Below are 13,341 nucleotides of genomic sequence, written 5' to 3' on the forward strand. Positions count from 1 at the left end.
CAGAGTGGGGCTGAATGGAGCAGAGAAGTTGCCCCAGTATGTCCAAGCAGGTGGCCATCTTCAAAGGCCACCATTGGGACATTTGGAGCCCCTGGACTAGGAGAGAGGAAAGGACCTTGCTTAGATGTTTAAGCAGGTGAGGCCGAGAGTCAGGCTTTCTGCCTTTGGTAAGAAATTTCAGGATGGATACGGAAAGGGTGACTTGGGAATTCTGACATTCCAGTATCTGAATTTGCAGGCAACTGGTCCTAAGGAACCTCCCACCCCCAAGAACTCCCTAAAAATTCATGGCTGCTACTTTCTCACACCTGACCATGCCTGCAGCAAGTGAAGTAAAATTCCAGTCCAGGAGCATTCTTGGATTAGAGCTCAGGATAGGGAAAGGGTTGCAGGATTCCAAAGGGTTATAAAACCTCTGAGGGGTAGGGGCATTGAGGTGGCCTCCACAGAAGGCCTCAGTCAAGGTGTGGCGAAGAGCATGTACTTCTGAGACAGTAGGAACAGTAGGACATGTCCATGCTGCCCATGACTCTCCCAGCCACAGAAGCTCATGGCCTTTGGTGGAGAACGCCTACCCCAAACCAACTCACGTGAGAGAATACTCTACCACAGCCCTTGTGCAATGACAATAGGCTCTAAAATTGGCCTGGGTGACCTCAGGATTCCTGTGCAAACACATTGGAATGTTGTAACTCTCACTCTCCAGCTCTAGCATGCTCTGCAGCTCACAGGCTTCAGGCTGGCGGCAATGACAGAGCAGACCCAACCTACTCTGGGGTCCCCAGTCTTTCTCTTCTTCAGGGTCTCTCCACAAAGTTTCCCATAAAATTACAGGCAGGTGCCACTGTCTGGCCGTGCAGAAACTGGGAGTCTGAGAACCTGAATGAGAATCCACAAGTTGGTGCCACTGCCACTAGATTTATTAAGGTTGCCAACATATCCACTAAGAGGGCCACCAAGAGAGCCCCAGCCGCGCCTGGCCTGGCGTCTGAACAGGGGATCATATCTCCTGCCTAGGGAACTCCTTTAGGGAGAGTCCAAAGTCAGACACATTATAAGGACTGGACAGTTCAGAGTGTGGGAAGAGAAGCAGGAAGCTAGAGGCGCAAGGGAGCGGATAGGAGCAGGAACAAAATTTGCATCTAGACAGAATTGAACAAAACAAGAACAAAACCCGAAAATATTCTCGTCGCTGCTGGGTCCAATGCTCCTTAGCCAGACATCTCCTCCCGCTGCTCCTTGTTCCTGCGCACCTCAGCAGCATGCAGCTCCTGTGAAGACAAGCAGAGTAGCCCTGAGGAGCGGTCAAGGGTAAGGATGCCCCTAGGAACTTCCATTTGTATACAGGCGGCAGGCGTCACGGCACTCCAGGAGCGCCGGAGCCACTGGGCTTAGAGATCAGACAAGGGACTGGGCATCTTACCCCCAGTGTAAACAAATTCCATCCCCTCTTGGAGCTGAGCCCCATGAGAAAGCAAATTCCTTCAGAGCGCCTCATAATTAATTTAACCATATATTACTGTGATTGTTAAAGGTGTCTCACTAGGATCAGGTTCTGGGCCTGATTCCAACGTTGAGGGACGTGCTCAACCAAAAAGAAAAGTCTAGAAAGACGTTATTAGAATCCCCTTTTCACTCAGTGTACAGACCGGATCCCACACCTAGAACCTGCCCAGCAGTGATCACGCCCCCCACATCAATGCCCCCAACCCCGCTCCCACCTTCTCACGCAGCCGCTCGCGCAGTGCTGCCAGGTGAGCCTCGCGGATTTCCTTGCTCAGCTCCATCTTGTAGTTGAGTTTCTCCTCCGCCAGGCGGCTAAAGTTATTGTTTTCTTCCAGCGCCTTGTGCAGCACCTCCCGCTCGTGCTCACGCCGCTCGGCCAGCTGCTTCAGCACCTGGGCCTCCTGCGTCTGTGCAGAGCTAGGAGTTAGTAAGGAGTCCAATCGCTAGACAAACCCTACATTCACTTGGCCGTGACTCGCTGTCCTGCCGTCCCAGCTCCACACGATACTCTAAGTCCCTGGCACTATTTTCTCTGTGCTTAGGGGCCTTATATTATCCTACGTCCCATCCCAGTTTGCCTGAGACTTCTGGGGCTTTTGCATTGAAATTCTGCTGCCAGAAGCCGCTCCAGTGCCAGGTGAACCAAAATGGCTTAGCCACAGAGTCTCCTTGTTGGACTGAGAATTCCGGAGCCCACAGATGTTGAAGTTGTGGGGCTTCTCCAGACCTCCCCATACAACTCCAGGTTGAACACTAAGCTGGTAGAGATGCAGCTAGGTCAGCTAGGTCCCAGCTCTCCACTATTGCTCAGCAAAGAGAGTGTCCACAGGGATCTGGGAAGGCACATCGTGGTGCTTCGTTGCCCTATCCTGCTGGGGAAAGGAGTGTCTGGGATAATGGGTAATCAGGTGTATAGGATCCCTAGAGTGATTAGCTCCTGGCCTAGGCTGCCTCCTGAATGATGCTGGGCACCCATAGGTACATCAGTTTTCAAGATAAACTTGCTGATCCTGGGTTCTACTGTGCATGAATTAAGTAATTTCCCCTGTCCCGTTGACTTTGCCTCTAGGATCTCAATCCTAGAACAAATCTTGTTCTCTGTGTTTCAGTTTCAAAGGGGCTAGAATGAGGAGGGGCTGGGAGCCCCATTCATATCTCCCAGGGCTCCACTGAACTACATAACCAACCAAACCAAGGGTCTTTAGATGTGAGACTTTTTCTTCTCACTCTTCTGCCTTGAAAGGGGTGCTAGCCTCTGCTTTATGTCCCCAAGGCTCCTCCTGGAGGACACAACCTGACCTCCCTCTGCCAGCATCAAAGTTGAGGTCCCCCTCAAGAATGTGGTTCCTGTTGCCCTATGTTTGCCACAATCTCAGCACCATCCTTTCTCATCTCATCCCATCCCATCCTCAGCAGCAAGTCCTACACTCCCCAGCCCAGTGCTCCCATCAAAGAGTCTGGGCAGTGACGCCAAGTGTATGTGGAGAGTCCTTGCCTTCCTCCGCTCCTCAGCTGCCTCCAGCCGCTTCTGCAGCTCCTCCAAGGAAGCATCCTTCCTCTTTGGGGGAGAGGAGAGCACAGGGCTCTCTGGAGATAGGTCAGAAGGAGACTTGAGAATGACCTCGAAGCTCTGGCCAGAGGCTCGCTTGTCCAGCTGCTTCACCTCCATGTCTGCAGGGAAGACCAGATGGGGACTTACGGAGGCCTAGCCAGGGGATACAGGTGGTATGAGAGGCCTTCTCCCAGCACACATCCCAACAGGGTTGAGAAGGGGTCCCTCCCCCCAGGATGACTCTCTGCAGCAGCCAGCCAGGCCACAGTATTACCAGAAGTCGAGAAGAAAGATGGCCATGCCCTAGCCGAGCAGGGCCAGCAGCTGCGTGGGTAACTCACCCCCATACTGGTAGATGGTGTTGGGGTGAGGCTGTGAGTAGAAGCAGGAGCATATCAGCGACAGCACAGACAACTCCTTCATCTTCTCCTTGTAGGCTGTGGATGTGAAGTCAAGGTGAGCTGGAACCATGATCATTCTTATCTAGTACATATTTGATTTTCGCTTTGTTTTGTTTTGAGGCAGGATCTGGTGTAGTCCAGACTGGCCTTAAATTCACTACGACCTTGAACTCTATCCTCTGCTGGAGGTACCTGTGTGCATCACCTTGCCTCTGTTTGTTCTGAGACATTAATGTACACCTAGAACTCATCAATGTACACCAGGCAGATATTTTTAACTCATGGTCCCCAAAACTAGGATTACAGGTGTGCACTACTGTGCCTGACCTGTCTCTGAATACTTTTTGTATGTTCCTCTCTTCCTACTGTGATCTGAATGTTCCCTTCCCACATTAGGAGGTGAGCAGGTCATAAAGATACAAATTAGAATAAAACCTTGTCTAAAATGAGAAAATCAAAACAATTTTGGGTTACGTTTTGTGTTTTGTTTTGTACAGACTCCTGAATGAGACTAATGACCTTACTGCGCAGGAGCCTTCAGCTCTTCCAACGCGTGAGTGAGGTCACAAGGACACACCTACGGATGAGGAAGCAACCTTCACTAGTCAAGCAAGCCTAGTGGCACCTTGACTTTGAGTTTCTAGTCTATAGAGAAAAAAATCTACTTTTTAAAAGAAACACCCAGTCTTAAGGTATTTTTTTTCTGATTAGTCTGAGCAAATTATAGCATTTATGTCAGGGTCTTTGTCCTGTCTTTTTTTACTTAATCACTATTCTGTGTCTTTTTTTATTTTGTCTGCATTTGTGTCTTGCCTACATGTATGTCTGTGTGAAGGTGTAGATCCTCTGGAACTGGAGTGGCAGATAGTTGTGAACAGCTGTGTGGGTGCTGGGAATTGAATCCGGGTCCTCTATAAGAGCGGTGAGTGCTCTTAACCGCTGAACCTTCCCTCCAACCTCTCTTGTGTCTTTTTCTTTCTGGATTTTTACTTGTTTGTTTTGTTTGTTTGTTTTTTTAAAACAAGGTGTTACTCCAGTCCAGGATGGCATTTAGCTCCCCATAATCCTCCTGCCTCAACTTCCTGTGTTAAGGTTACAAATGTAAGCCATTATGTCCAGCTGTTTTGAGTCTTTCTGTATCTCTGGCTATAGGTGTTCAAATTGTTTCTTTCTCAGAGCATACATTTCTAGGATTACACATAACTTTGTATCTTTTTTTCCCCCATTTGTTGTTGTTTAACAGGGTCTCACTATGTAGTCTTGACTTTCCTCGGACTCCTTATGTAGATTGGGCTAGTCTCAAACTCACAGAAATCTGCGAGTCTCTGCTACCATTCTCATGACCAGGACAAGCACAAATGTAGGGAACCCTCTCCATATCCCTCCCTTTCATTCTTGCCTCCCCCCCTTCCGTTTTTCCCTTCCTCAAAGACTGGATCTTGATATATTGCTCAAAATGGCCTTGAACTCTCTGGTTCAAATCCTCCTGCCCTCAACTCCCAATAGCTGAGACTCCCACCTGTAGGGGATCTGTCTCTGGCTTGTAAACTTAGCTGTAAACTAGCATCTCAGATACTACCTCTGCGTCATTTACCACTCTGAGGTGAATCTTCGTTCTCTCCAGACATCCACTCACTGCCCTTTCAGGTAGGCTTGCAGCCCAGGTTCCACCAAGGACAAACACAAAGGAGATGTCCACTCAGCCCTACAAATCCATTGCTTCCTACTAGATCAAGTGCCCACCATCCAGTGTCCCTGCTACCCAACCAGAAAAGGAGGCAAGCCTGATGCTATGACCCTGACCCCAGATAGGAAAAAGAGACAATCACTTTTTTGTTTGTGTGTGTGTGTGTGTGTTTTGTTGTTGGGTTTTGTTTGTTTTTGTGTTTGGGGGTGGCTTGTTTTGTTTTTTGAAACAACGTTTTTCTGTGTAGCTTTGGCTATCCTGGAACTCACTCTGTAGACCAGGCTGGCCTTGAACTCACAGAGATCTGCCTGCCTCTGCCTCCTGGATGATCTTCCAGAGGACTGGGATTAAAGGCATGAACCACCACAGCTTGAAGAGACACTTACTTTAAAAATGATAATAATCTTACTGTTGTGAATCCATTCACTTGTGAACCAGCTCCTCGGAGACTACTATTTTGGTAAAGTCCAAGAATCTTTCAAGCCCAGTACAGTTATTCCCTTCCACGGGGACAATGCTAGGTCTTAGTCTACTGGGGTGACACTAGCAACGCTCACTGAAATGCAGTTTTTAGATGAGCACTGTTTTTCCCTCCATTCTAGCAATTCCCAAAGTCTGGTAGGATCCAAGTCTCAGACCTAGGTCTCTAGATAGACAGACACAGAAGAAGAGAAGGAGGAGGGGAGAGGAGGAAGAAGAGAGAGAAGAGGGAGAGGAGGGAGAGAAGAAGGAAGAGGAGGAGGAGAGGGAGATGAAGGGGAAGAAGAGGAAGAGGAGGAGGAAGAAGACAGCTTCCATGTCTGATTACCTACTAGCACCTTTTGAGGGAACCAACAAAAGGAACATAGACAAACATTTAGATAGACCAGAAACTTTATGAACAAGTTTTACCCAGTAATTTTTAAAAATTGAGTTGGGCCAGGTGGTGGAGGTGCACACCTTTAATCCAAGCACTTGGGAGGCAGAGGCAGGTGAATCATTGTGAGTTCGAGGCCAGCCTGGTCTGCTAGTTCCAGGACAGCTAGGGCTTACACAGGGAAACCCTGTCTTGAAAAAAACAAAAACAAAAAATTGAGTTGGACCAGGCAGTGGTGGTACATGCCTTTAATCCCAGAATTTGGGAGGCCGAGGCAGGTGGACCTATGAGTTCAAGGCTAGACTGGTCTACAGAGCGAGTTCCAGAACAGCCATGACTGCACAAAGAAACTCTGTCTCGGAAGAAAAAAGGAGTTGGCACAGAATTAAGGATATGGGGTAGAAATGGCCAAAGCTTTCATGGTAAGTTTTGTCCTTCCATTACAAACACAAGGGAATGCTGTTTTGATTTAAATTTTCTAATAACTCAGATTTATTTGGAAGCAGCATGGAGCCCATGAGGCAGTAGACAGGGCAGAAAGGAACCTCAGAGTGGGCAAGTCAGGGCTAGTCATTGTCTTCAGAAGAACTTGAGAAGAAAAAAAAGAGAAAGCCAGAAAGGGGCAGGTCTCAAAGGGACTTCATGCTTTTATTTATTTTATATGTATGGGTGCACATTTTTCTCTGTAACTGGAGTTACAGAGGTTTGTGGGCCACTGCCATGTGAGTACTGGTCCTCTGGAAGATCAGCCAGTGCTCTTACCCGAGTCATTGTTCCAGTCCCTTGCTATGAGCCTTCTTTCTTCTTCCTTTCTTCTAACCCCTCCCTACTTCTTTCTTCCCTTCCTTCTTTTCTTCCTTCCTCCTTTCTGGCTTTTCTTTCTTTTTTTAAACATTTATTTATTTATTATGTATACAATATTCTGTCTGTGCGTATGCCTGCAGGCCGGAAGAGGGCACCAGACCCTATTACAGATGGTTGTTAGCCACCATGTGGTTGCTGGGAATTGAACTCAGGACCTTTGGAAGAGCAGGCAATGCTCTTAACCTCTGAGCCATCTCTCCAGCCCCCTGGCTTTTCTTTTTTAAGACAAGGTAAACTGTAGCCTAGGCTGACTTTGAACTCACTACCTAGCAAAACCTGGCCTTGAACTCCTGATCATCTTGCCTCCACCTCCTGAACGTAACAGGCCTAGCCATGTTATGTTTTGTTTTTCATAAACAACACAGACTCATGTATTTGTGCTATGAATGATTAATCCAAGAAAGGAGGTAGAGGGGCACGCTCCCGCTCATGTGATAAAGAACTAACAGATTTGAGAGATTAATGGCAACAAGCCAGTAGATATCTTGTATATCTTGAGGAGGTCAGTCTTGTGCTGAGGAGACAGGAGGAAAGGAGTAAGAAGAGGGTCTTGGCTAGGGCAGGACAGACCTGGACCAGAGAAGCCAGAGAGAAGGAGTTTTGTTGCCTTCAAGTCTGAGCTTGCTAGCACCTACTTCCCTGCCAGTCCTAATGTTCTATATTCTCATTTCTCATCTTGTATACAAACTCCTCATAGAATGTCCTCATAGGTCAGGCCAGGAACCTGGTGCCTGACAGTTGCTCAAAGGCCATTTCTGCTTGTGCCTGAAACATTCACAGGGAAAGGACTGCAGGTTCATAGCAGATAACATCAAGTTTAAGAACCTGTACCAGGAGGCTGTCTTCCAGATAACTACCCCTTCAGCATGGGGGAGACTGGCAGGGATTCAGGAAGCAGTACCAGCCTGGCAGTACCAGCCTGGCAGGTGTGAGCATCTGGAAAGAAGTGTAGGGTCCCTGAAGTCAAAGTTTGAAAAATAAGTGTTCAACTGGCAAGTCGAACCATATGTTGTAGCTGCAGTCAGGGGCACGGTGTCCTGTGGTAATGGACGTTCCTTGGTATGGAGTCTCTCAGTCTGAGAGACAATGAGGAACTTTCTTCCCAGAAGACAGATCTTCAAGGAGCAAACAGAGAAGTGATCACAGATAAGGCCTGCTTTATGATCTGGTTGAAGGAAGGTGAGCACGACAGGACAACTGACCAGGAACTGGTACTTTAGAGACAAAAAGCAAAAGGAAGACCTTACCTGGGGCTGATGGGCCAGGTCTGGCTATAGCACAAAGCTGAGATTGGGTCCATGTTTTTGGAGTTGGAGCTTAAAGGGTCTTTTACACACGTGGTCCCCTCCTAGGATGATACTGAAATTCTCCGGGCATGAGGGGTGGGCTCAGGGCGGGACCGCGTGATGGGTGGAGTTTGTACTTAGGGCCAAAGCCAAGGTGTGGAAGAACCACACGTTGACCTATTTGACCGCCGAGATCAGCCTTCTGGGCTGAGGGAAAGGAAAGGCAGCAAGAGCTTGTGGTTCTTGGAGAAAAGCAAGGTCAGGAGGGGTGGTGTGTGTGTGTGTGGGGGGGGGTGTCATGCGTCCTGCAGTCTCAAACGCCCAGAAAAAAAAGACGAAGCCCTGCTAGGGCTGGGGACTGGGCGGGGCATTCAGTGTGGGAGGGGCTGTCCAGCTTTAGGTTCTCAGGTCAGGAATGGAGCCACTGTAACCACTCCGGAGCCTTCTCCGCATGCTTTCGACCCTCTATGCAGTCTGAGGTGTAGGAGACTCCCTACGAAAGCAGACCCCACCACACCCCGAAAAGGTTTGGAAATGCAACAACCTCTCCTCCCCTAACACCCAGCGGCGCAAAGGGCGGAGGTTTTTCTGGCTGGAGCAGGTGGCCCTAGCGTAGTCGCAGAGGGTGGTCCCAGCTGCTGCGGTCACAGAGGGGAATCGAGGTGGAGAAGCCTCGCTTGTTGCAGACTCAAACCTTCCTCCCCGCGAGGTTCAGAGGTCCCCTACTGTGTTCTCCCGCCCCTCCCCCCACTTCTCAGGGACTGAGGTCCAGGCTTCTGCAGAGGGTCCTGCCTCCCCCGCCCCCCGACTCCCTACGAAGACTCAAAAGCATTGAAATCCAAGGTCGCTGGAACCGTAGAGGAAGGACCTCCTAAAGCCACTGCAGGCACTTTTATCCGCAGGCAAGAATCCGCAGAGCCACTCTGTCGCAGTTACACCTTGGCCCCGCACCCCGGCGCCTGAAGGGGCAGTGCGCCCCGGAGCCCGACTTCATGCATTGATGCCTAGGGCGCGGCTCCTGCCCGGCATCCGACTGCTACTCCCCCCGCACTTGAGTCCCCTCCAGCCCTTGAGAGCTCCGGACCCCCGTTCTTGCAGGGCCAGCCCAGCCTCGCCATGCACAAGGTTCAACACAGGAAAACGGAGTCAGTAACTTATTCCTGCGAAGGGCAAGGCCTCTGCTTAGACAATGGCCTCTGCTCAGACCCACCGCGGTCCCATGACACCCCAGGCCCCCAGCCCTACCAGATACGGTGCTGGCCATGGTGCTGGCGGCGGCTGGGGCAGCGGAGGCCGGAGGGATACGGGCGGCGTCTGGGAGCTGCAGTAGGCGAATGCTGCAATGCTGTGGAGGGGGGAGGGAGGAAGGGCGGGCGCGGCAGGAGGGGGAGGGAGAGAGGGATGGCTGGAAGGAGAGGGGGTGGAAGGAAGGGGAGGGGAAAGGAAGAAAGAGAGGAAAGGGAAGGAGACAGAGAGACAGACAGACTAGTCTAGTGAATGAACAACCAAGGATAACAACTATCAAAGGGAAGACAGTGCGAGGGGATGGAGGGAGAGAAGAGCAAAGGATGTGGCAAGAAGCCTATGTTTCATCTGCAGACAACCGTGGATGACACTTCTGTAAGATGGTTTTGTGTGACTCGGAGGATATGAAAACAAGACTCATTCCCAAGAACAGGCAAGGAAGGAACAAGGCTAGCTAGCGTGGGCCTGTTCCATAGTCAGGGTAGGTGACAGAGGCTGGGGGAGGCTGGCTGACCACTAAGCCCTTGTCTGTGCTAAAGGGAAGGGACTCGATTCGCTGGTTTGCAAGGGGTGAGACTGGCCTGCAAGAATATCTGAAGTAACTCAGTGCCAGGGAACAAGCAGGTTCTGGTTAAATAAAGGGAATAATGAGGCTTATGATTTGATGGGACCTCAAGGCAGGTTCTAGAACCAGCTTTGACATTCTCTATTGGGTGGATAAAGAAATTCTTACCTCTCCAGGCCTTTGCTTCTTTGGTGTAAGATGAAGCCAAAATGCCAGACCCCAGCAGACAGAAAAGAAAGACGTGCCAGAGCTGAGTGTATACATGTAGTTTTGTTCTAGTTTCATTTCTGTGGTGATAAAATTTCTCTGGTCAAGGGCCGGGTATCGTAGTTCATGCCTTTAGTTCCAGCACTTGAGAGGCAGGATCTCTGTGAGTTCCAGGCCAGCCAAGGCTACATAGTGAGACCCTGGGGTGGGGGTGGGGGTGCAAAGCTCTGGAAAAAAGCAACATAAAAGGAGGAGGATTTATTTCAGCTTACAGGTTACAGTCCATCACTGAGGGAGTCAAGGCTAGAACCTGAAATCAGATCTGTTTGCTATTCATAAAGCATTAATTACCTCTGACCAAGAAACCCAGTCACTTTCAAGGAAATGAAGCAGGGACAATGGAGAAATGCTGCTTTCTGGCTCAAAAGCAGGCTTATTTTAGCTAGCTTTCTTTTTTTTTAACTTCCCTTTTATTTATTCTTTGTGCTTTCCACATCATGCCTCCTGGTCCCGCCCATCTCCTTCCCCTGCCCAAATAAAACAAATAAAATTTAAGAGGAAAAAAAAAAGGAGGAAAAGGGGAGAAGGGGAAAATGTCACCATGGAAGCTATGGAAGCTACAGTGTGGCACAGTGAGTCACACAGTAAACCATTTTATCCATACACTTTTTATATGTAGGTGTTCGTTGCAAAGAGTCTTTGGCCTGGTTTGAGGCTCCTGGTCTCTGCTACACCATCAACACTGGACCCTCACCCCAGTCTTCCTGGACATCCCACTGCTGCCCTGTCAGGGAGATCTTGCAGCCCTGGGTCCACAGGACCAGCTTGACCCCCACCCTGTGCTCCAGTAGATCACAGATGGGGTGGATGTTGGAGTGGGCCAACGTATAGCCCAGGTTCTGAGTCTGGATAGTTGCAGGGCTGGTCAGCCCACCAGTTCTTCCCTGTCCTCACTGCCAGGATGAGCTCTTTAGAATTTCCCTGGCTAGTTCACCCCTAGCAAGAAGGAGTGAGGGGTGAGGCCAGTTCTCCTGCTTTCACGTCCTCAGGGTCGGTTCTCCCACACCAACACCTTCAGGGCCAGCTCTCTAGTGTTGCCCAGGCAAGGTGTAGGGGCCACTCTCCCAAGTGCTGCAGCTGAGGAGGGCAGGGACAGCTTCCCACTCTTACAACCTCAGGACTAGCTCTTTCACCTGCCTCAGGTGTTGATGGGGGGTATCTCCTCCCCCCACCTATGTTACCACATGACAGATGAGTAATGGGGACAGTTCTCCCAAACTCACAACAACAGGCTTGGCTCATCCACACCTCCATCAACAGGGTCAGCTCTACTGTGCTGCCCAGGCGAGGTGCAGGGTACACCTTCCCAAGCGCTGCAGCTGGCAAGGGGGAGGGTCACCCTTACCCCCACCCGTCACAGGTGGCAGGGTAAAGGGGGAGAGGGAGATATTGTCAGCTGTCCCACTCTCTCATCTCAGGGCTTTCTCACCCATACCTCTGCCAACAGAGTCAGCTCTCCCATGCTGCTAGGTGAGGAGCTGGTAAAGGGGAGGGGTCAGCTCACTCGTCTGTCACAGGCGGTAAGGAGTGAGGAGTAAGGAGGACATCTCTTCCCTACCCACATCACCAAATGACAGACAAGTGGTGGGGACAACTCTCCCATGCTCACAACTTCACGGCTGGCTCACTCATATGTCCGTCATGTGCAGGGCTAGCTCTATTGTTCTACCCAGGCAAGATTCAGGGTCTGCTCTCCCTAGTGTTGTAGCTAGTGGTGGGCAGGGACAGCTATCTCAGTCTTATGACCCCAGGGCCATTAGCTAGAATTCTTATATAGCTCAGGACAACCTACGCAGGGATGATCTTGCCTATAGCCAGCAATTAACAATCAAGTCAGTGCCCGCAAAGACATGAACACAGGCAAATTTTGACTCAGGCAATCCCGCAATTGCAATTCCTTTCTCATGCGGTTCCAGGCTAAGGTACAGTCAACCAGGACAAGTGGTCTCCTGAGGAGAGAGCCTGATGTCCAAATGGAGATCTCATCCACTTTTGCGATGGAGCTACTGAAGTCAAGAGAAGAAGAATTGTTTTACAAGCATTAACACATAAGGCTAGGAATAAAACTCAGAATCCTCCAAGACTTGAATGGAGAAGAGGCAGCTCAGAAAGGCAAAAGTCAGTGGCAAGGCTAAGGACCGGGTATATGTGGGGCCAGTCCAGTAGGGTTCCACACAACCTTGGACCTTACACCTAGTATATATACCCGAGCCTGGGCCTATGGATCTGACACTTGTGATTAAATTGCATTATATGGAACAGAATACCTTCAAAGGGAATGTCCAGTGGACCCAAATAACAGGAACCTTTCTCATACTATCCCCAGAATGGTCTTCCTGGAAGCCTTTTCTGACCCCTAGCCAAAGGAGCCTCCTCACTATTATTTCATTTATTTATTTATGCTTATCACAATCTCCTTTTTTCCGAGACAGGGTTTCTCTGTGTAACAGCCCTGGCTATCCTGGAACTCACTTTATATACCAAGCTGACCTTGAACTCACAGAGATCCGCCTGCCTCTGCAACTGGAGAGCTGGGATTAAAGTTGTGCACCACCACCGCTTGGCACTTATCTCAATCTTATATGTGGTTGATTTATATCTACCCTGTGATTGTTACAGTATTTTGTCCACAGAGAATCCTTTGGAGTCTGCCAGAGTAGACATTGAATCCAATTTGTTGACTTGATTGATATTTCTGGATTTTTTATATTGATTGATATTGCATCCTGTGTGAGACTTGCTATATCCTGCCTTAGTTACCCCCCCAACCCCTTCATCTCTCAAGTTAGATTCAGGAGAATAACTTCCACATGGTTTGTTACTAGAGTTATTAGAATCAGAGAATGGGCTCTGGCAGCCCTAAAAAACACTGTGCATGGCAGCTCGTTCTAAATACATCAATTAAGTAGACAATGCAATAGTGAAAGCAGAAAAAAAAATTTCTTCAACGTGGCAACATTAAGCAGAGGAACAATGAAATCCAGTTATCTCCCAAGTGATCTTTAGGGTTCTGACATAGGTTTAGGTTTATTTAAAGGACAAGAAGTATGATTACTAAGCAGTCTTGGGTCCTAGCCATTATCGTCCTGGTTTCAGTCTCTCTGGCAAAGTG

General features: G+C 49.3%; 1 protein-coding gene across 1 annotated transcript; it reads right to left on the reverse strand.

The window, feature by feature from the left end:
• Positions 1-902: 902 nt before the first annotated feature.
• Stmn3 (stathmin 3) lies at positions 903-9,549 on the reverse strand. The gene is made up of 5 exons (XM_075963378.1): positions 9,398-9,549; positions 3,400-3,495; positions 3,002-3,177; positions 1,722-1,913; positions 903-1,271 (listed from the first exon to the last, which is right to left on the reverse strand). The coding sequence occupies exons 1-5, from the start codon at positions 9,414-9,416 to the stop codon at positions 1,212-1,214; spliced, it is 543 nt and encodes a 180-aa protein (XP_075819493.1). The 5' UTR covers positions 9,417-9,549; the 3' UTR covers positions 903-1,211.
• Between the last annotated feature and the right edge of the window lie 3,792 nt (positions 9,550-13,341).

Source organism: Microtus pennsylvanicus, chromosome 2 (assembly GCF_037038515.1).
Source record: "Microtus pennsylvanicus isolate mMicPen1 chromosome 2, mMicPen1.hap1, whole genome shotgun sequence".
Classification (NCBI taxonomy): Eukaryota; Metazoa; Chordata; class Mammalia; order Rodentia; family Cricetidae; genus Microtus; species Microtus pennsylvanicus.